This window comes from Taudactylus pleione, unplaced genomic scaffold (genome assembly GCF_031769625.1).
Source record: "Taudactylus pleione unplaced genomic scaffold, aTauple2 ptg000013l, whole genome shotgun sequence".
In the NCBI taxonomy this organism is placed as follows: Eukaryota; Metazoa; Chordata; class Amphibia; order Anura; family Myobatrachidae; genus Taudactylus; species Taudactylus pleione.
In genome coordinates, this window is record NW_028284416.1 from 4,147,251 (window position 1) to 4,168,351 (window position 21,101).

At 47.3% G+C, this 21,101-nt stretch overlaps 1 protein-coding gene across 3 annotated transcripts in view; it reads right to left on the reverse strand.

The window, feature by feature from the left end:
- LOC148542343 (uncharacterized) overlaps positions 1 to 21,101 on the reverse strand; it is a 92,373-nt gene that overhangs the window by 30,765 nt on the left and 40,507 nt on the right. For all 3 annotated transcript variants that reach the window (XM_088470376.1, XM_088470380.1, XM_088470367.1), the window contains exon 5: positions 16,014 to 16,286. In XM_088470376.1, the coding sequence (XP_088326502.1) occupies positions 16,014 to 16,286 (273 nt within the window). The remainder of the gene's footprint in view (positions 1 to 16,013; positions 16,287 to 21,101) is intronic.

Sequence of the window (21,101 nt, forward strand, 5' to 3'; positions counted from 1 at the left end):
GAGTCGGCCGCACGGTCGTACGCCACCGATGTTCGCTATACTGCGCATGCGTAAAGTTCGCAATGCGCATGCGCAAACTAGCCGCTACGATCATAAATTTCTCTCTCCTTGAACAGCCAGGTCGGTAGTTTGAGTGACAGATTGAGGCGTTTGTGGGTGGTAACAGGGGAAGGTGCTTGAATACGGGGGAGTGGAGATCCGAACGCAGGCGTGCCTAATTATGCGAACGGCGTTTTATGGGAGTGCATAATTAACAAAGTAGTGTCATGGCACACGTGACATGGGAGGTTTTTACACTGACATGATCGTAGAGCTTAAGAGAGGGTATGGTCAACCTTAAGCTCTACGACCAGTTCCGATGGTCTCGATTAATCCTTATATGCCCGGAGATGACGTGTAATGCGTACGAGAAGGGGGCGTATTTTTTTGTCTTCGGACCGCTTCCTCCCCTTGGTCGGCCAGCTACCGATCCGAACTTAGGGTCGCAACTTGCGAGGGAATCATTTGCATATACGGCCCCTTTTCCCGTACGACCGAGCGGCCGCTTCGACCGACTCTGAATGAGGTCCTTAATCTCTCCCCATTTTATCACTCTCCAATGATGACTTTGGGCCTGATACTGCAATGTACGGTAACGCTATTGTAGCTGCGTCTTTGTACGTAACTGCTGTGCAAATCTATGCAAACGTCACAGCCGCCATCGCAAATCTAAACGACTCCATACAAAGATGGAGCATCAGTTGCAGATTCTCCAAATCCGGTTTTCGGAGTAACCCTACTAAGAATGGGTGCTTGTCCTAAGATGCAGGAGCCATTTGTGTTGCTTACGGAATCACAGACGCAGGCTGTGACATCGCCCTGAGAACGGTTGCGACACGCCTGCGTTTTATGCCGTTTCTCCCCGTTACCTCCTCCAAATGGTCCCCGTCTATCACACTGCGAGTAGAAAGTTGCTGCGAGCCACTATGGTGATGTACCTTGTCGCATGCGCTTTGCGAATTAGACGCAGGCGAGGTTTACCAATAATTGGTCAACTGCGTAAATATCGGCTTTGTGTACACATCTCTGAATTAAGCCCGGTATTAATGTTTCAGCGTATTTCCCTCCCGATAAAACACATTATAAGTACGGTTACCACAGCTCCAAACGTCCTCTGTCAAGTTACCTAAACCCCAGTCCCGTTCATGACCAAGGCGACAATTAAAGGGGCGCTGAAGCGATCCGCCTGGGGCCATTCAGAGACCACAAAATACAGCCGTAATTCCTGGAAACAATAAATAAATTGCTCCAGTAGCTTTCCTAGTGCAGTCTGGAGACCTTCTGTTGGAACAGTCACATGGGACCCCATGACAAAATCACACGGGTTTTGTAGGACGATTTGTTTTTGGCATTTTTGTTTTTTTTAATTCCACAGTTTGATGTTTCGCATTTTCTCGCTTCGATTTGCATTGGTCTGGAAGCCGCACAAAGCCACACCCTCCAGGAACACCCCAACAGGGCCACAGAATAAGGGGGCGAGCTGACCGCGAACATTACATTACATAGTACAGTGGGTATTGCAATGGCGTACTTACTTCGGGTTATTTGCAGAACTAAACAAACGAGCAGCGACGTTCCTACATCATAAATAACGCCCGGCTGTGGGAGCAGACCAGGTCAGCGCAATAGAATGACGGTAGGACAGGTCTGTTTGTACACAAGATGCACGGAACGCTGACTGCGCCAATTAGAGACATCAGTGTTTTCTGCTGCGCGCACGATGACATCATATTAGGTTACAAACAACGATGTAAAACTTTCTGTAAACTGTAGGAAACAGATTAATCAGGATTAGGTCATTTTTCTTTATACTGCTGACAGGTGTAAGCGCTTCCTTGTCCTTGAAACGTCCACCGTGAAAAGAGTCAGCTTTTGTGGATGGCGAGAATGGTAAAAACATCCCCATCAAATCAAGAGCCTCTTTAGGGCCACACAAACACGTAATCACTCACTTTTACATTTTTCTCATAAAATATTGCTGTTTACCCTCATTTTTGGTGGGAAGTTATTCTTGGGGGGACATCGGCGCACTCTATACGACATGTGGCACGTTTGTGAGTTTGAAGGTTTATTATTACAATGCTGGAATTACACCTAGAAATTAGTGTTTCCATCCAAGTCCAACTGGACGGCGGAAAATTTCGAATCAATGTGTGTTACTGTAAAATCACCCGAGTGTCGCAAAATTAGGCGGATGAGGTCACAAAAGAGAGAGTCGTGTTCACACAAATGCGCGTTCAACTCGCCGTAAGTGATAGTGAACAACCCACACCCCATGGACAAAAGGCAAGATATCCTGCAGCTGGGATACTCTGCAGACACTTTATCCGAACCAAATAACACACAGCTGTGTCATCATATACTGAAATCATGTTTATACATATGAAGCAATTGGACAGCTACGTTACATACTAGGGAGATAAACAGGAACCTCTGCTTCAGCCACAAGTCACATACGGGCGGGGGGCATCTGTACACATTGGGGGGTGGCAGAATATGTACCTATGTTACAAAATATACACAAATACTATGGGGTGGGGGTAAAAATCTACCCTTCTTATATTATATACACATATAGCTTGGGTGGAGGATTTTGGAGGTTACAAAATGTACACAAATACTTGGGGGTGGGATATCTGGCCCCCGTTACAAATACTGGGGGGGGGAAGAGTATGTCTACCCCTCGTACAAAGGATCCACAAATAATAGATTGGGGGAGGGGGCATATCTGCCCGTTACAAAGTATCCACAAATAATAGATTGTAACAGGGGTAGATATGTCCCCCCCCCCCCAAAGTATCCACAAATAATAGATTGTAACAGGGGTAGATATGCCCCATCCCCCCCAAAGTATCCACAAATAATAGATTGTTGTAGCGGTAGATATGCCCCATCCCCCAAAGTATCTACAAATAATATTGGGGGAGGGGGCATAGATACCCCTGTTACAATCTATTGTTTGTGGATACTTTGTAACGGGTAGTTATGCCCCCCCCCAATCTATTGTTTGTGGATACTTTGTACGAGGGGTAGACATACTCTCCCCCTCCCCCAGCATTTGTAACGGGGGCCAGATATCCCACCCCCAAGTATTTGTGTACATTTTGTAACCTCCAAAATCCTCCACCCAAGCTATATGTGTATATAATATAAGAAGGGTAGATTTTTACCCCCACCCCATAGTATTTGTGTATATTTTGTAACAGAGGTACATATTCCGCCACCCCCCAATGTGTACAGATGCCCCCCGCCCGTATGTGACTTGTGGCTGAAGCCTCCCCCAAAGTATCCACAAATAATAGATGGGGGGCATCTCTAACCCTGTTGCAAAGTATCCACAAATAATAGATTGGGGGGGGGAGAATATCTACCCCTGTTGCAAAGTATCCACAAATAATAGATGGGGGGGGGGCATATCTACCCCCGTTACAAAGTATCCACAAATTCTAGATGGGGGGCATATCTACCCATGCTACAAAGTATCCACAAATAATAGATGGTGGGGGCATATCTACCCCCGTTACAAAGTATCCACAAATAATAGATGGGGGGGGCATATCTACCCATGCTACAAAGTATCCACAAATAATAGATGGTGGGGGCATATCTACCCCCGTTACAAAGTATCCACAAATAATAGATGGGGGGGGGGCATATCTACCCCTGTTACAAAGTATCTACAAATTATAGATGGGGGGGGCATATCTACCCCTGTTACAAAGTATCTACAAATTATAGAAGGGGGGTGGGCATATATACCCCTGTTGCAAAGTATCCACAAATAATAGATGGGGGGGCATATCTACCCCCGTTACAAAGTATCTACAAATAATAGATGGGGGGGGGCATATCTACCCATGTTACAAAGTATCCACAAATTATAGATGGGGGGGGGCATATCTACCCGTTACAAAGTATCCACAAATAATAGATGGGGGGGCATATCTACCCCCGTTACAAAGTATCCACAAATAATAGATGGGGGGGGCATATCTACCCCTGTTACAAAGTATCCACAAATAATAGATTTGGGGGGGGGGGCATATCTACCCCTGCTACAAAGTATCCACAAATAATAGATTTGGGGGGGGGGGGCATATCTACCCCTGCTACAAAGTATCCACAAATAATAGATGGGGGGGGCATATCTACCCCTGCTGCAAAGTATCAACAAAAACGGGAAGAGGGGGGGGGGGGGGATTACTTACCCAGTTACAAAGTATAGAGACACTGACACCGGCCCTTTAAGATCTTCTGAGCAATTAAACAAAAAGTAACTGGCCCCCTCTCTAACCCCGATCAGAGCTGCCCGGGGTCCCGTCCGCTCAGGGTGTGAGTGCAGCCCTGTGCCCGGGTCACTAATGTATGTAGCTGTCCCTGAGGCTGTATACACAGAGCACATACACTGTAGCAGACACATGCATTGCATTCACCCTCTCAGACCGAGCCCAGCACCCACAGGCCCCCCCGGGGTGACCCCGTCTCTTACCTCTTGCCCTGCGGCGGGAGAAGCAGCCTCCCATCTCCTTCCTATCCCCGGCAGCCTCTACCCCGGCCCGTCCTCCTGCAGCCTCTCAGCAGCTCAGTCACAGCAGCAGCATAACGTGGCTGTGCGGGCTCAGGCTGAGAGATTGGGCTGAGTGGATGCTCAGGAGGAGGGGAAGGGACTCCCCCCACCAGCTGCCTCAGCAGCCCCTCCTGTAAGGCACATCTGGGGGGTGGGTGCAGCCTGGGCAAGCACCATTCACCCTGTCTATGCCAAGCCTGTGCCACTGCCAGCCAGAAGGACAAGCCGGGTCTGCAATGTGGATCCTGTGCTCCCAGGCATGTATCATTAGACTGTAAGCTCTGTGGGCCAGCCAGAAGGACAAGCCGGGTCTGCAATGTGTATCCTGTGCTCCCAGGCATGTATCATTAGACTGTAAGCTCTGTGGGCCAGACAGAAGGACAAGCCGGGTCTGCAATGTGGATCCTGTGCTCCCAGGCATGTATCATTAGACTGTAAGCTCTGTGGGCCAGCCAGAAGGACAAGCCAGGACTGCAATGTGGATCCTGTGCTCCCAGGCATGTATCATTAGACTGTAAGCTCTGTGGGCCAGCCAGAAGGACAAGCCAGGACTGCAATGTGGATCCTGTGCTCCCAGGCATGTATCATTAGACTGTAAGCTCTGTGGGCCAGACAGAAGGACAAGCCGGGTCTGCAATGTGGATCCTGTGCTCCCAGGCATGTATCATTAGACTGTAAGCTCTGTGGGCCAGACAGAAGGACAAGCCGGGTCTGCAATGTGGATCCTGTGCTCCCAGGCATGTATCATTAGACTGTAAGCTCTGTGGGCCAGCCAGAAGGACAAGCCGGGTCTGCAATGTGTATCCTGTGCTCCCAGGCATGTATCATTAGACTGTAAGCTCTGTGGGCCAGACAGAAGGACAAGCCGGGTCTGCAATGTGGATCCTGTGCTCCCAGGCATGTATCATTAGACTGTAAGCTCTGTGGGCCAGCCAGAAGGACAAGCCAGGACTGCAATGTGGATCCTGTGCTCCCAGGCATGTATCATTAGACTGTAAGCTCTGTGGGCCAGCCAGAAGGACAAGCCAGGACTGCAATGTGGATCCTGTGCTCCCAGGCATGTATCATTAGACTGTAAGCTCTGTGGGCCAGACAGAAGGACAAGCCGGGTCTGCAATGTGGATCCTGTGCTCCCAGGCATGTATCATTAGACTGTAAGCTCTGTGGGCCAGACAGAAGGACAAGCCGGGTCTGCAATGTGGATCCTGTGCTCCCAGGCATGTATCATTAGACTGTAAGCTCTGTGGGCCAGCCAGAAGGACAAGCCGGGTCTGCAATGTGGATCCTGTGCTCCCAGGCATGTATCATTAGACTGTAAGCTCTGTGGGCCAGCCAGAAGGACAAGCCAGGACTGCAATGTGTATCCTGTGCTCCCAGGCATGTATCATTAGACTGTAAGCTCTGTGGGCCAGACAGAAGGACAAGCCAGGACTGCAATGTGTATCCTGTGCTCCCAGGCATGTATCATTAGACTGTATGCTCTGTGGGCCAGCCAGAAGGACAAGCCGGGTCTGCAATGTGGATCCTGTGCTCCCAGGCATGTATCATTAGACTGTATGCTCTGTGGGCCAGACAGAAGGACAAGCCGGGTCTGCAATGTGGATCCTGTGCTCCCAGGCATGTATCATTAGACTGTAAGCTCTGTGGGCCAGCCAGAAGGACAAGCCAGGACTGCAATGTGTATCCTGTGCTCCCAGGCATGTATCATTAGACTGTAAGCTCTGTGGGCCAGCCAGAAGGACAAGCCGGGTCTGCAATGTGGATCCTGTGCTCCCAGGCATGTATCATTAGACTGTAAGCTCTGTGGGCCAGACAGGACAAGCCAGGACTGCAATGTGTATCCTGTGCTCCCAGGCATGTATCATTAGACTGTAAGCTCTGTGGGCCAGCCAGAAGGACAAGCCAGGACTGCAATGTGTATCCTGTGCTCCCAGGCATGTATCATTAGACTGTAAGCTCTGTGGGCCAGCCAGAAGGACAAGCCGGGTCTGCAATGTGGATCCTGTGCTCCCAGGCATGTATCATTAGACTGTAAGCTCTGTGGGCCAGACAGAAGGACAAGCCAGGACTGCAATGTGTATCCTGTGCTCCCAGGCATGTATCATTAGACTGTAAGCTCTGTGGGCCAGCCAGAAGGACAAGCCAGGACTGCAATGTGTATCCTGTGCTCCCAGGCATGTATCATTAGACTGTAAGCTCTGTGGGCCAGACAGAAGGACAAGCCAGGACTGCAATGTGTATCCTGTGCTCCCAGGCATGTATCATTAGACTGTAAGCTCTGTGGGCCAGACAGAAGGACAAGCCGGGTCTGCAATGTGGATCCTGTGCTCCCAGGCATGTATCATTAGACTGTAAGCTCTGTGGGCCAGCCAGAAGGACAAGCCGGGTCTGCAATGTGGATCCTGTGCTCCCAGGCATGTATCATTAGACTGTAAGCTCTGTGGGCCAGAGGTCTTACTCCTGGTAAGTATGGAGTCGCTGTCAAACTGTCTGCATTTATCATATACTATGTACTGTAAGTTTTATTTAAGGATATTACAGGTCACCAGGTCATTTATTGCTTGTAATACGCAACATTTCCTAATACTGACATGGTGACATAGTCACTTTATATACAATTATTATTTACAGCAGGAGCCGACATACATTAACAACACCTGTATGTCACATATACACTAATATACTCCATCAGTATAAAAGCTATTGCCCTTCTGTGGCCTGTGTGATTTTGCATTGCAGGCTACAGGCGGTTCCTGCATGCTCAGAAACAGGAAGTCATGTGTGCATGGGAGAGAAGTGCTTCCACCATGATCTTTGTGAATGTTCATTATTTATTGTTATTATCATTTACTTTTATATAGAGTCTGCATTTTACAATTGGGAACTAAACCATAATAAACCAAGACTGGGGAATAACAGACAGAGGGGGAGATGTTACAAACCTTGGAGAGAGAGAAAGTGGTGAATTTGCCAAAATCAATCAATCAGCTTCTAACTGTCATTTCAAGACTGTGCGATAAGTGACATTTAGAAGCTGATTGGTTGCTATAGGCTACTGGTTGGCAATTTGCCCACAAGCTGACAATAGCAAAACTCTCATTTTGAGGCAGATGTATGAGGTGATAAAGTGGAGAGTGATAAACGACCAACCACTCAGCTCCTAACTGTCATTTTTCAAACACATCCTGTAACATGACAGTTAGGAGCTGAGTGGTTGGTCGTTTATCACTCCACTTTATCACTCCCCCTTAAAGTAACACACAGTTCTTCAAAGCCTGTATATAATTGCACACGTGCTCGTAGGCAATGTCCTCTTTCCCAACTCGAAAATTGGAGTTGATCTTATAACTTGGCAGATTTATACAGGGGTGGGACTGTAACATGATGCATAGGAGCTTCACCCGTAGGGGGTTAGCAGATAGAATTGCTAAAAATTGTAGTTTACAATGTTATTTTGAACACCAAGGTAAAAAAAAAATAAAAACTTAAAATTAAGACGCTTACAACAAATTTATTTTATAAGGGCTCAAACTCCTGGGCACACATTGTAAGGTCTTAGGGTAACACCCATTTACGCTGCCCAGCGTTCATTCCAACCGATCATCTACACTGATGGTGTGTTCCGCATTGGGTTTCATGTACCCTGGCTGCAGGATAGGTTGTGCTGCGTCCATTTACAGGCGCCGCAGCTCAGACTCTCCGCGCCGCAGGTGTAGGGTAACCTAAACCTACAGTATATATTTTTTTTTTTTATGCAATAATAAAGATTACCGGAAATAGTTTTGCAAACTGGTGCAGAGTATATCCGCAGACTTCTAACAGTAGGGGTCATGCAAGTCACACAACATACACACCTGGCTGACGCCGGCTTGTAAGGACAGGCATACTCCCTGCACTCAATGACCCCAGTAATCAGGTACACGGGGAGGTTCCAGAAAGTGAAACTAAAACCAGGAAGACAGAGTAACATGGAGGAGTTTTCCCTGAGTACTGGGAACACCTGCATGTACTTATTACATGGACGTTGCCTATCCTATATGTACATAACAGAGGCAGGAGATCACCTGCATGTACTTATTACATGGACGTCACCTATCCTATATGTACATAACAGGCAGGAGATCACCTGCATGTACTTATTACACGGACGTCACCTATCCTATATATGTGCATAACAGAGGCAGGAGATCACCTGCATGTACTTATTACATGGACGTCACCTATCCTATATGTAGATAACAGAGGCAGGAGATCTCCTGCATGTACTTATTACATGGACGTCACCTATCCTATATGTGCATAACAGAGGCAGGAGATCACCTGCATGTACTTATTACATGGACGTCACCTATCCTATATATGTGCATAACAGAGGCAGGAGATCACCTGCATGTACTTATTACATGGACGTCACCTATCCTATATGTACATAACAGAGACAGGAGATCACCTGCATGTACTTATTACATGGACGTCACCTATCCTATAGGTGCATAACAGAGACCTGACATCACCTGCATGTACTTATTACATGGGTGTCATCTATCAGATATGTACATAACAGAGGCAGGAGATCACCTGCATGTACTTATGCACATATAGGATAGGTGACGTCCATGTAATAAGTACATGCAGGTGATCTCCTGCCTCTGTTATGTACATATAGGATAGGTGACGTCCATGTAATAACAGAGGCAGGAGATCACCTGCATGTACTTATTACATGGACGTCACCTATCCTATATATGTACATAACAGAGGCAGGAGATCACCTGCATGTACTTATTACATGGACGTCATCTATCCTATATATGTACATAACAGAGGCAGGAGATCACCTGCGTGTACTTATTACATGGATGTCACCTATCCTATATGTGCATAACAGAGAGGACGTCACCTGCATGTACTTATTACATGGACGTCACCTATCCTATATGTACAAACAGAGGCAGGACGTCACCTGCATGTACTTATTACATGGACGTCATCTATCCTATATATGTACATAACAGAGGCAGGAGATCACCTGCATGTACTTATGCACATATAGGATAGGTGACGTCCATGTAATAAGTACATGCAGGTGATCTCCTGCCTCTGTTATGTACATATAGGATAGGTGACGTCCATGTAATAACAGAGGCAGGAGATCACCTGCATGTACTTATTACATGAACGTCACCTATCCTATCTATATATATATATATAATATAGAGGCAGAGATGGGTACCCTCTATACACGCACTCACATGGTTCTATCCGCTAAATGCAGCAATATGTTGCTTATATGAAATGGTTATTCCGTCAGGTGTTTGTCCTCCACTGACTCTTCCACATTCCAACCAGGAAACATTTTCCAATTAATAACATGCAACACGGACGGGGGCCTATTCCTATTAGACACAGCGTAGCTTGTGCGTTCGGCAAACCGCATCTGTGACCGGCCAACAGTTAGCTGGTTAGCTTCTCCGTCATTTATTCGGCCTGTTCAATGCAGTTGGTAGAGCTAGAACCAATGGAAGTATTCATTCATGCTCTAGACCAGAATGTAGCCAATCAGGGCATTAGATGAATTACTAGACTAGCCTGTGGCCAATCAGAGATTTGCAAGAGCTACTAGAGTGGCCTGTAGCCAATCAGAGCATTAAAAGAACTGCAAGACTAGATTGTAGCCCTGTGATGGGCAACAGGTGGTCCTAGGGCCCCGACCCACCCTCTGAGCCCTCACTTCCAGCCTCCTGCTCCTTCCTGTTGTCAGATGTGTCTGATTTTGCCTGGCTGTAACACTCGTGTATAATACCGGCTGGTCATACTTACCTTTATTTTTCTATGCTGTCCTTTAGATCATTCTGGAGGAGGTCCGTCCAATGAGAGGTGCAGGAGGCGTGGCACCACAAATTTTATTCCGGCTCCACCCTCCATGGTGTAAGTGGGGGGCGGCTCCTCAGGGGGATCCAGCTGTGGCGAATGCAGTCACGCAGGGGACTGGGAAACTTTTTTTTACGGCCCTACACTTAAAGCCAAATTCCCTGTAGTGCCAGGTGACACATCTCATGGGTATATCCAGAACTAGGCAAATATTTTACAGATGGGTTACGGAGATTTTTGGTTTGCTTCTACCCATGTGTGACCAGGGCGATTTGGCACGAAGGACTGGCAGTTGGAAAGCCCTGCTGGAGAAACCTATTACACAGTGGTCAGTCTCTATTACTTTCCGTCCACCAGAGTCGGACTGGCCCACAGGGCTACAGGGGAAACCCCCGGTAGGCCCGACTGCCTGAGGGCCCACCCCATCCTCTAGGGATCAGGTTACAGACTGTGCACTTGAATTATGTATATGTTACATTACACTGCACAGGTCTATGTTGTATTTTCTACAATGCATACATTATCATGCAGGCACTAGCAGTATTTACTATATACTTAGAGGCCCAGACCATGCCCTCTGCAATGGTCAACCAAGCCTCTGTGGAGGTTGGCCGCACACCTTCTGAAGGCTCGACACACCCCTAAGTTTGGGCCCCTATCACTGCATCCCACCGGTGGGCCCTTCACGTCCCAGTCCGACACTGCCGTCTGCTCCCCACCGATCCCCCTATGTGCTATGGATGGAGTCAGCTGTGCAGCCACAAAGCTGCACGGGTGCTGTTACGTATGGGAATAGCAGTGACATGGGAACGTCATGTTTCTCCAGCAGAGATTCTGACTGAAGCCCTGCACACCTCCGAGGCTTAGTTCCCAGGCTCCTGTGCTGTTGTCCATTATGCCCCTTACCCAACCCCTGCAGAAGCCAGAGCTCTGTCCCTACCAAGTCACTACTGACAGGTGCCCCCAGGAGAGCCCCCAAATCTTCGTACCTGCCCCCACATCTCAGCACCCCTGCTAGGGGAACACATGCTAGGAGTTTATAATAACTCCCATGTCATTGTGGTCTAAAGACCTTTATCCTGATTTTTCAAGCGATCGAGAAGGTCATTATAAGACATGGCTGAAACGTATATATATTTGTGTGTTTATAATGTATATATTTATTATGACACAACTTACATTCTTTTGTTATAATCTGCCACCACTGCAGGTGGTTCTGTATGAATGGACTGCGCTCTCCTCCCTCCGTTCCCCCAATACACCCCCGTAGCTCCCCTCTCTGTAATATTCATCAGGCTGGTACATTCTTCTATCCCCTCATCTGTGTCCATGTGAAACCCCCAGAATCTGGGAAGGGTTGAGCTTCAGGAAGGTTTTCCCTTCTGTGTTTTGTCTCCGTTAGACCCCTGCCTGGTAGTTGTCTGCAAGCTATGAATGGGAGCTGCATAAATGGTCTGGGGGAGACGTCTTTTGTGCTGTAGTGTGAGAATCTGCAGCCAGGCTCTGTGCATGTTAATTCACTCTGATTATTCTCAGTAGCCAGAGACAAGAAGCAGTTTGTATGTAGCTCTCCCTGTGACTCCCTCTAACGTATTCATTCAGTTAGGGTGCAGTGCCCTCCGAGTGTGGTGCCATGTGTGGGTGTCGCCTGACCTGCACGCTGACCCTACTCACCCCATGATGCCCGTGTTAGAAAGTCATTCTGCATTCGTCAGTTAAAAAATAAATAGAAACATACCTGTTGCAGGATGAGACTGGTAAATTTGGGGTATGAGGGGGCATAGAGGGTCCAGTCTCCAGAAAAATGGTCTGAGCGTAATTCATTTTTAGAGGTAGCGGGCACCAGCCTATCCTTTCAGTGGCTGGCCTTCTGGCTCTTTTTCAGGCCTTGCTAGGGCTGGCACTACCACACTGTAACCCAAGGTGGTTGCCTTGGGCGCAAAAGGTTTAGGGGGCACCTCCGTGCCAGATTGTGATGCTGGGATATGATATGACAGCCCCGCACTACACACCATGCTAACATAGGATTAGATGACGTCTGCCCCTACTTACACGCCAGAAAAGAAGCAAAGCGGAGTCTCTGCCAGGCGGCGCCCAGGGCGTTTCCAACTGCCAGGTCTCTGTACCCATTGGCGTAAAGTACATGTATTTTGCTAGTGTTTTTATTGCTAGTAGGACACAGGTCACCATATACGATACTGCTGTCACCATATACGATACTGCTGTCACCATATACGATACTGCTGTCACCATATACGATACTGCTGTCACCATATACGATACTGCTGTCTCCATATACGATACTGCTGTCTCCATATACGATACTGCTGTCTCCATATACGATACTGCTGTCACCATATACGATACTGCTGTCACCATATACGATACTGCTGTCACCATATACGATACTGCTGTCTCCATATACGATACTGCTGTCTCCATATACGATACTGCTGTCACCATATACGATACTGCTGTCACCATATACGATACTGCTGTCACCATATACGATACTGCTGTCACCATATACGATACTGCTGTCACCAGGGCTTGACTATAGTGACTATTGTGGGTGCGATGTGTGCCCCATCTGCCCATTCACTGCTCCAACTGTGTCAGATTATGGTCGGAGGAAAACAATTGCGCTCCGCGCGGATCGCTTTCCAAAGGATGGTTCCAACCTACTTACGCTGCGCAAGAAATTCCTCCTAGCTTAGATGTGATATCACATTATGTGTCTTGCGCTACAATTCTGTTTGTGTTGTGGTTTTTGTAACGCAACGTGTTTTGTCCAATGCATTGAGGGAGACTACAGTGAGCTGCAAAAAGAAAAAAAACATTGACGCAATGCCAACGGGTCCCCGGCCTTACTGAGGAAAAGCGAAAATGGGCACGCACCAGTGAATGTGCAAATTAGGCGCTTTTGGACAAATGTAAATGCGCTGCTCGTCGAGTTAGTAACAGTCACTGTTGTGTACACCTTAGGTAGTCGCCATAGTGACATAAACCTTTTGCGCACACAGGGCCTGTATCACAAGTGCAGCTGTGACTGTATTTATGCTAGTACCGCGGCCAATGGTCTTTGTGCTGGGATGCCTACCGGCTGCAGCGCTGATCCGCCGCTTAGCGTATTAAGACGCACCATAGTCTGAACATGGCCTCCAGGGTTAGTGCAACTGCGTTTTGTACCACGAAACACCCGCATCTGGCTAGTTATCACCCTGAAACTCCCACCGAAATTACATCTATCAGCGCGCAATTTCCATCTGCGTCTTAAAGCTGTAACCATTGAGATACATGCGCAGTGCGTCTCGGACTCCTGCGCAGGCTGAAAACATTGGCCGATTGCGTGCGGCATTGACTTTACGTGGACCCCTGCGTCAGGACCACAGGTTGATGCAAAAATCGTCTTATGGTTTGTGGACACTAGGTGGCGCTAATGTCCTTGGGAAATTTTAATTTTATCCTGCAGCTGCAGCCTAATTGCGTCTTTATTTAAAGTTGGCCTATCCCAGTCAGTGCCAGAAAAGGGGGCATCTGCGTACCCAGCATGCCATGATTGCTAAATGCAGCGCTGTTTTTTAAAGCATGGGGCAGATGAGCCGTAAGACGCGCGCATACCGTGATTGGTCTTAATTAAATGTCAGCAGTGACGCTACTGAAACCTAGAGGCGGCTCACCGTACAGGGGATTATCGGGTGTCATCTTGCAGAGATGAGTCTTACATAATGATGTTTTAGTGTCTTCACACCAGTCAGTGGATGCTGAACGAGGTGGTAAAACTTTGAGCATTTCAATCTAGCCAAGAACATGGAATTAATCATTTAAAACTGAGAAAAACCTTCAGTTTCTGTGAAACGTGTTCTGTGAAACGTGTTCTATCAGTTTTGGGATATATATATAGCGGCTTGGAGTGCGACAAGTTGCTGAAGGCATCTATATATCTTTGGGCTAAGCTGGGGGAAAAAAAATCTACTTTAATGGTAAAATATAATACATACAGAATCCTCCGTATGTTACCAATTACAAAGGGCCTCATTCAAAGGTGGGCGGTATTGCACAGCAGCAAGGAAACCGCTAACCGCCCAACTAATATGCAAATGCAGCAGACTGGGTCTGTAGGAAATAGTCACTCCTGCATGCATCTGCGATCCGAGTGCAGCGTACGTAGGCTCAGATCGCTGGTTGCTGCTTTGGCCAGGCTGCAGAAGCTGAAGCTTACTCAGCCTGGCCAGCTCCTGGCTGCTTGTGAGGTCAGGAAATCTGGGTCTTACAAGGCAGGCCAAGCTACTTTAGTTGTGTTTAGTTTACATTTCCCTGCAGGCCGCCATTGTTCCTTCACGGTGTGTCTGATGCGCGTCACTGCAGTTGAAAACTTACTCGCTATTTTGCATCTGTTAAAAAGCGCATTTCAAACGCCAGTTTGTACTGTACTGTATGTAGTTTAAGAGTCTCAGTTCAGCATGAATAAATGCACAGCTTGTATTATAACGATTGTTTTATTAGAAGTTCTTCCTACTAGATATATTAGCAATAGGGTTTGTTTTAACTTGTAGCCGTACAGAAATGGTTGCACGAAGAACTTTTCTAATTCAGTATATTGCAATGCTGAATTGTAAGAAGTGTGCGCCTATAATGTACACACAACAGAGGCAACCACTGTGTGGGCAGAACTAATATGCATGAAATGACCTATTAAGTCACTAGGTGCCAGTGACATCACAGAGAATGCAGCCAATCCCGTCACTAGGAGCCAGTGACATCACTGAGAATGCAGCCTATCCATTCACTAGAAACCAGTAACATCACTGAGAATGCAGCCTATCCAGTCGCTAGGAACCAGTGACATCACTGAAAATGCAGCCTATCTATTCACTAGAAGCCAGTGACATCACTGAGAATGAAGCATATCCAGTCACTAGGAAGTAATGACATCACTGCGAGTTCAGCCTATTCATTCACTTGGAGCTAGTGACATCACTGAGAATGCCGCCTATCCAGTCACTATGAGCCAGTAACATCACTGAGAATGCAGCCTATCCAGTCACTAGGAGCCAGTGACATCACTGAGGATCCAGCCTATCCATTCACTAGGAGCCAGTGACATAACTGAGAATACAGCCTATCCAGTCACTAGGAACCAGTGACATCACTGAGGATGCAGGCTATCCATTCACTAGGAGCCAGTGACATCACTGAGAATACAGCCTATCCAGTCACTAGGAACCAGTGACATCACTGAGGATGCAGCCTATCCATTCACTAGGAGCCAGTGACATCACTGAGAATGAGGCTTATCCATTCACCTGGCACCAGTGACATCACTGAGAATGCAGTTTACCATTCACTATGAGCGAGTGACATCACTGATAATGTAGCCTATCCCTGCACTAGGAACCAATGACATCACTGAGAATGTAGCCTATCCCTGCACTAGGAACCAGTGACATCACTAACTGTAAAATCTAGTGTATACTTTCAATACAATAAGGCATAATAAAAGCATGAATGATAAGTATATAGCAACCTCCCTTACCTCTGCCAGTGTCTGAGAAAGGTTTTCTGTCGTCGTATGTCTTCTCAGCCACCGGTTCCTTGTTGCTGGCTGGTTTCCATCGCGAGTTGGATCCAGTGCTATCCGTAGGTGAGGCTTCTCCAGGGGGCAGCACGTTCTTTTCAAAATAGCCGGGGTTGGTGATGTTGCCGGCTGGGCTGTACTGTGCCACCAAAAAGTACACTCGTTTCCCATCCGTGGCCACCCCAAATCCAACTTCCTTTGAGTCCTTCCAGACGACCTGTGTGAAGTGACCTCCAGGGGAAAACAAACCGAGTTTTATTAATGAGAATTTTTATTTTCAAATCTATTTCCCTGTTTGATGGAAACTAAATGAAGAGTTTAAAACACACCTAGAAGTTTTAGGACGTTTGTCAGAAATGAAGGGGGTCGATCACCTCTGAGCCCCTCACAACTTGGTCACATCTGCGCTTGTAGCTGTGTGAGTGTAACCGGGTGGTGACGGAGTGTTGGCGCATAGGCGGATTGGGGTGAGAGCGCGTCGCGGGTGTGTAGGCGGAATTGTGGCCTTTGCAGAGAGTATGCAGAAATTCCTCGGATTTTAGAAGGCTCTCTTGTCCCAGGTATAGAGCTAGCGCAAGTGCGCAGTTATAGTGATGACGACTTCCACAAGCGTACGGAAAGGGGTGATGCGGGCGCATATATGTGTGCTACTAAGCCTATGTGCAAGTATCCATATTTATACCTGGGCACACAAGCGCAATTGTGTTCTACCTGCACCGCAGCCTGCATCAGCCCTCGTGCCTTTATGTTACTATAGCGGAACTGTTTTCCTATGCGCATCAAACTTCCTGAATGAAAATAACTTTTAAGGACATTAATATGATAATATAGCTTGCAGCTTTAAATAGCTAAAGTTTTGTCAAAGCGTAACGTCCTCATATATATATACTTGTTGTCCAGGGCGCAAGTGTCTTTCGTATTGGACAAATTGCTTCTAGGTAGAGGCCGTGGACCATTGGTTCCTATGTTGGAAGCATTTATACTCAGAGATCTGAATGGAGTAGACACTCAGGTAATCTGCAGTGAATTTTAAACCGCCCTAATATCCTTTCATCTACATGGTGATATGCGACCTCTGTTTCCGCGACCAAGCCGTGAAAATCGTACACTGCGCCGAAACAGAAAGTGTCAACACATTCGGAACAGAGATAAAAAATAAAAAAAAACCACTATTGTATAAAGAGGTGTTTGCCCTTTATATTATTCCAGCCAAAAAGCAATGCTGTTGCTGGTCCAGAAATAGTACTTTGTTTGGCCACTAGAGGTCAGAGTTGTACACGGTAAATCAGTACACATTCATGACCAGTAAAGGTGCATATACACACACAATGATTTTTTGAACAATTTTCGTTTAACGATAATCGTTTGACTGAGAAAGTGAATTAATTTTTCAAACGATTATCGTTCATCGTTTGACTGAGAAAGTGAATTAATTTTTCAAACGATGAACGATAATCGTTCATGCGCGTTCACGTTTGTAGTTCAGTCAGACTTGTCAACTCAACGATTTTCATTAAGGGAATATGCAAAAATCGTTTGTAGTTCAAAAAAATCGTTCATTACACTTTAAAAAATCTAACAGATATGGTGCGTACACACTAGACGATATGCTCCCTGAGCGATATCGTGTAGTGTGTCCCCGGCAGGCTGTGCTTAGTGTCGTTCATGACATTGAGCACAGCCGCTGAACGATATCATTAACGATATCGTTCAGCGCCGGGCTCTCTCCCCCATTCCCCAACATGCAGCAACCTGACGAGGTCGTCAGGTTGGGCTGCATGTTAACCCGATGAACGATGATGACGAACGACCCGCGGGAACGCGCGTCGTCGTTATCGTTCATCGTTTTGGGGTTAAAAATGGACGATAAAGTGGACGACTGAACGATAACGATATCGTTATCACTCAGTCGTCCACTTTAATCACCCAGTGTGTACACACCATAAAGGACACAATTTACCCTTTTCTGTTGTCTCTTGTGCAATATTATATAACCACCAAATACTTATATAATACTTAAAAAGCACCATGCTCTCCCAGGCTGACTGATTTACTTTCTGGAAGCCACATACTATTGATACTGTGATACAATAATGACCATAAAATATGGATACTCAATATATTTCCATATAATACACAAATAATTGTTATGTGTATGCACTTACCAATCCTCAGATAGGTCGACCTAGTGTGGACCGGGCTTCCGAGTCATTATAAATGTCCTTTTTATATAACATGTTTATTAACTTTTTTTTTTTTTTATTTCCGAGCACATAGAAAACTCAATTTCTGTCTGATCTTAATGGGCCTACTGGTCTGAGCGACATAGACCCAACCACGTGGGCATTTAAGTACAGAAGAAACTCATGCTGGGTACACACTGCACAGATATATCTGCAGGTGATGGTGGTTCGTACACACTGAACAACCATCATCTGTGTTCAGTGTGTAGGAGGGGGCGGGTCCCGCTGGTTGGGGGGGGGTGGGTCAAGGGGAATGTTGCAGTGCAGTGAGAGATAGGGATCATAGGGCCTGATTCAGACCCGCTCGCGAGCGCTGAGTGCTCGCAAGAGGGTCGTTGGTGCCCTAGTGCGCATGCGCACGACGGAGGGAGCTCCGTCGTGCGCATGCGCGAGACCCGAATAACGACAGGGTAGCCGTCGTTATGGGTCTCGCACCAAAGGGGGCGTGCTGTCGATGTTGATTGACAGCACACCCCCTTTGGTGGGCGTGCCGGGGGCGTGGCTGCCAGACGGAGGCGTTCCCATGGGAAAGCCTACCGTCTGGGTCCGGCCCCACTGACATCACTAGTGATGTCAGTGGGAGTGATTTTGGCTCTGATAGAGCCAAAATCACTCCAGGGCTTGCGGTCACCGAGACCCTACCGCAGGGTCTCGTCGCAAGCCCGATGGTCTTGACCATCGCGACCATCATCATGGTCGCTCGCATAGGCTGTGGGTGGTAACCCACAGCTATGCGAGCACCCAAGAGGCCGCACTATTAAAAAAAAAAACACGCCCTGATTCAGAGCGTCTGGCTCTGAATCAGGCCCACAGTCTCTGTAGATATAATCTCATTGTAATTCTGGTTATATTGTTGTTTCCTCTCCCTATCAAAACATTTGCACAATTTTATAGACCTAGAGGTAGATTCACTACAGCTTCTATGTCTATAATTTTCTAGGGTGCAGTAGAGAAATGACAGATACAGTCGGATTGGTTGCTATGGGCAACAGAACCACTTTTCATTTTTAGAAGCTTTAGCAAATCTACCCCCTAGTTTCTTTGATATCAGGGGGAAATGCATCAAGCCTTGGAGAGCGAGACAGGAGAATTTGCCCAAAGTAGAGATGTTGCCCATAGCAACCAATCAGATTCTACTTAACCCTTGTTTAACACCTTCTAGATGAAGATAATAGCTAGAATCTAGTTGCTATGGGCAACATCTCCACTTCTAAAAACTCTCGCTTTAGTAAATATACCCCTAACTGTCATTTATCTAGCGCAGTCTTTGAGATGACAGAAGCTGATTGGTTGCTTTAGGCAATTACTACATTTATATTTTCCCAAGACTTGGTACATTTCCCCCTGGGAGAAGCATATTACATTTATAATCTTTGTTGTTTGAATCTTTTAAGTTGTTTGTATGTTTCATGTTTTACAATATACGAGGGGTTCAGATAACAATGTGCCTGATTCAGAGATGTACGCGATGCCGATGTGTTTGCAGTTGAGCGATTATCGGTGGTCTGCGTTGGCGTCGCAATGAGCATGCATCAAGTGTCAATACCCATTGTTGCTCGCAGTGGAGATTTATTCATAAAGTGATTGACAGGCAGGGACCGTTTTCGGGCGGCAACGGGGTGCTGACTCAAAAGCAGGCGTGTCTCGACTGTTTTCGGGGCGTGTCTCATACTGTGAGTGCGATCCTGCCAGGGTTGTATCTATAATGGGTGCGCGGTGCACACGGACCCCCGGGTCCAGGGGGGTCCCGCACCGCACACCCTGCACCCATATTATTTAAAACTTACCTCTCCGAGGTCCCGCAAAGGGGTGCCAGCTCTGTACAAAAAGACGGAAAAATGGTCGCGGCGGCCATTTTTCTGGCGTTTTGCACATGTGCAGTTGACTCCGGGCACACTCTAGTGCCCAGAGTCCACTAATGTTCCGGTGGCCGGCCAGCCGCGTCAGTTGGCTACCGGGAAGAGGGTAGGGGGCTCGGACGTGGAATGCACACGGGCCCCCTCCTCTCTAAAGACGCCCCTGGATCCTGCATGCAGTAAAAATAGCTCCGGTCTCTCAGCGACGGCAACTATCACAGCCTACCTTGCGATGGAATGTGACCATAGTTTCAAAACCAGCCGTTGGCAACCTATGGCACTCCAGGTACTGTCAAACTACACATCCCAGCATGCCCTACCACAGTTCTAGCATGCCTTAACTGTAAAACTGTAGCGTTGCATGCTGGGATGTGTAGTTTAACAGCAGCTGGAGAGCCATAGGTTGCCGAATCCCGGTTCAAACCAATTGATGGTGCTGTTGCGCGGCTGCACAGGAGGCTGAGCTAGTTTGCGCAGGAAGTGAACAAAGGCTCAAGCATTTCTCTCTGTGGTGTATTACATCACCACACACGGGGGCCTATTCTTCATACGATCATACCATGCGGTCCAAGTAGGATCACCTGATATTCAGCAAACTCCGAAAACTGAAAGTTTGTTCTCATAGCCCCGCTCCTTCCTATGAGAAAATCTCTTCGCCGCCTCCTCACTGACCTACCCGGCGGCGACTTCTGGTCACGCATGCGCAGAAGCTGGCCGTAGGGACAGGTAAGTAACGCAGCTACTTCTGCAGCTGCGATACTAATCGCGGGGACAGCTGCTTTTTTCGGAGCAGCTGTCCCCGCAACGGAGCAATGATGAATTGCTCTGGTGTTAAGTATCCCCCGCTGAGAGGCCCCCGATGATGAATAGATGATGGGGAGAACACACATGGATGGTGGCAACCCTCACAATCCTGGCATCGAATGGCAAAAACAGATCCATCGGAA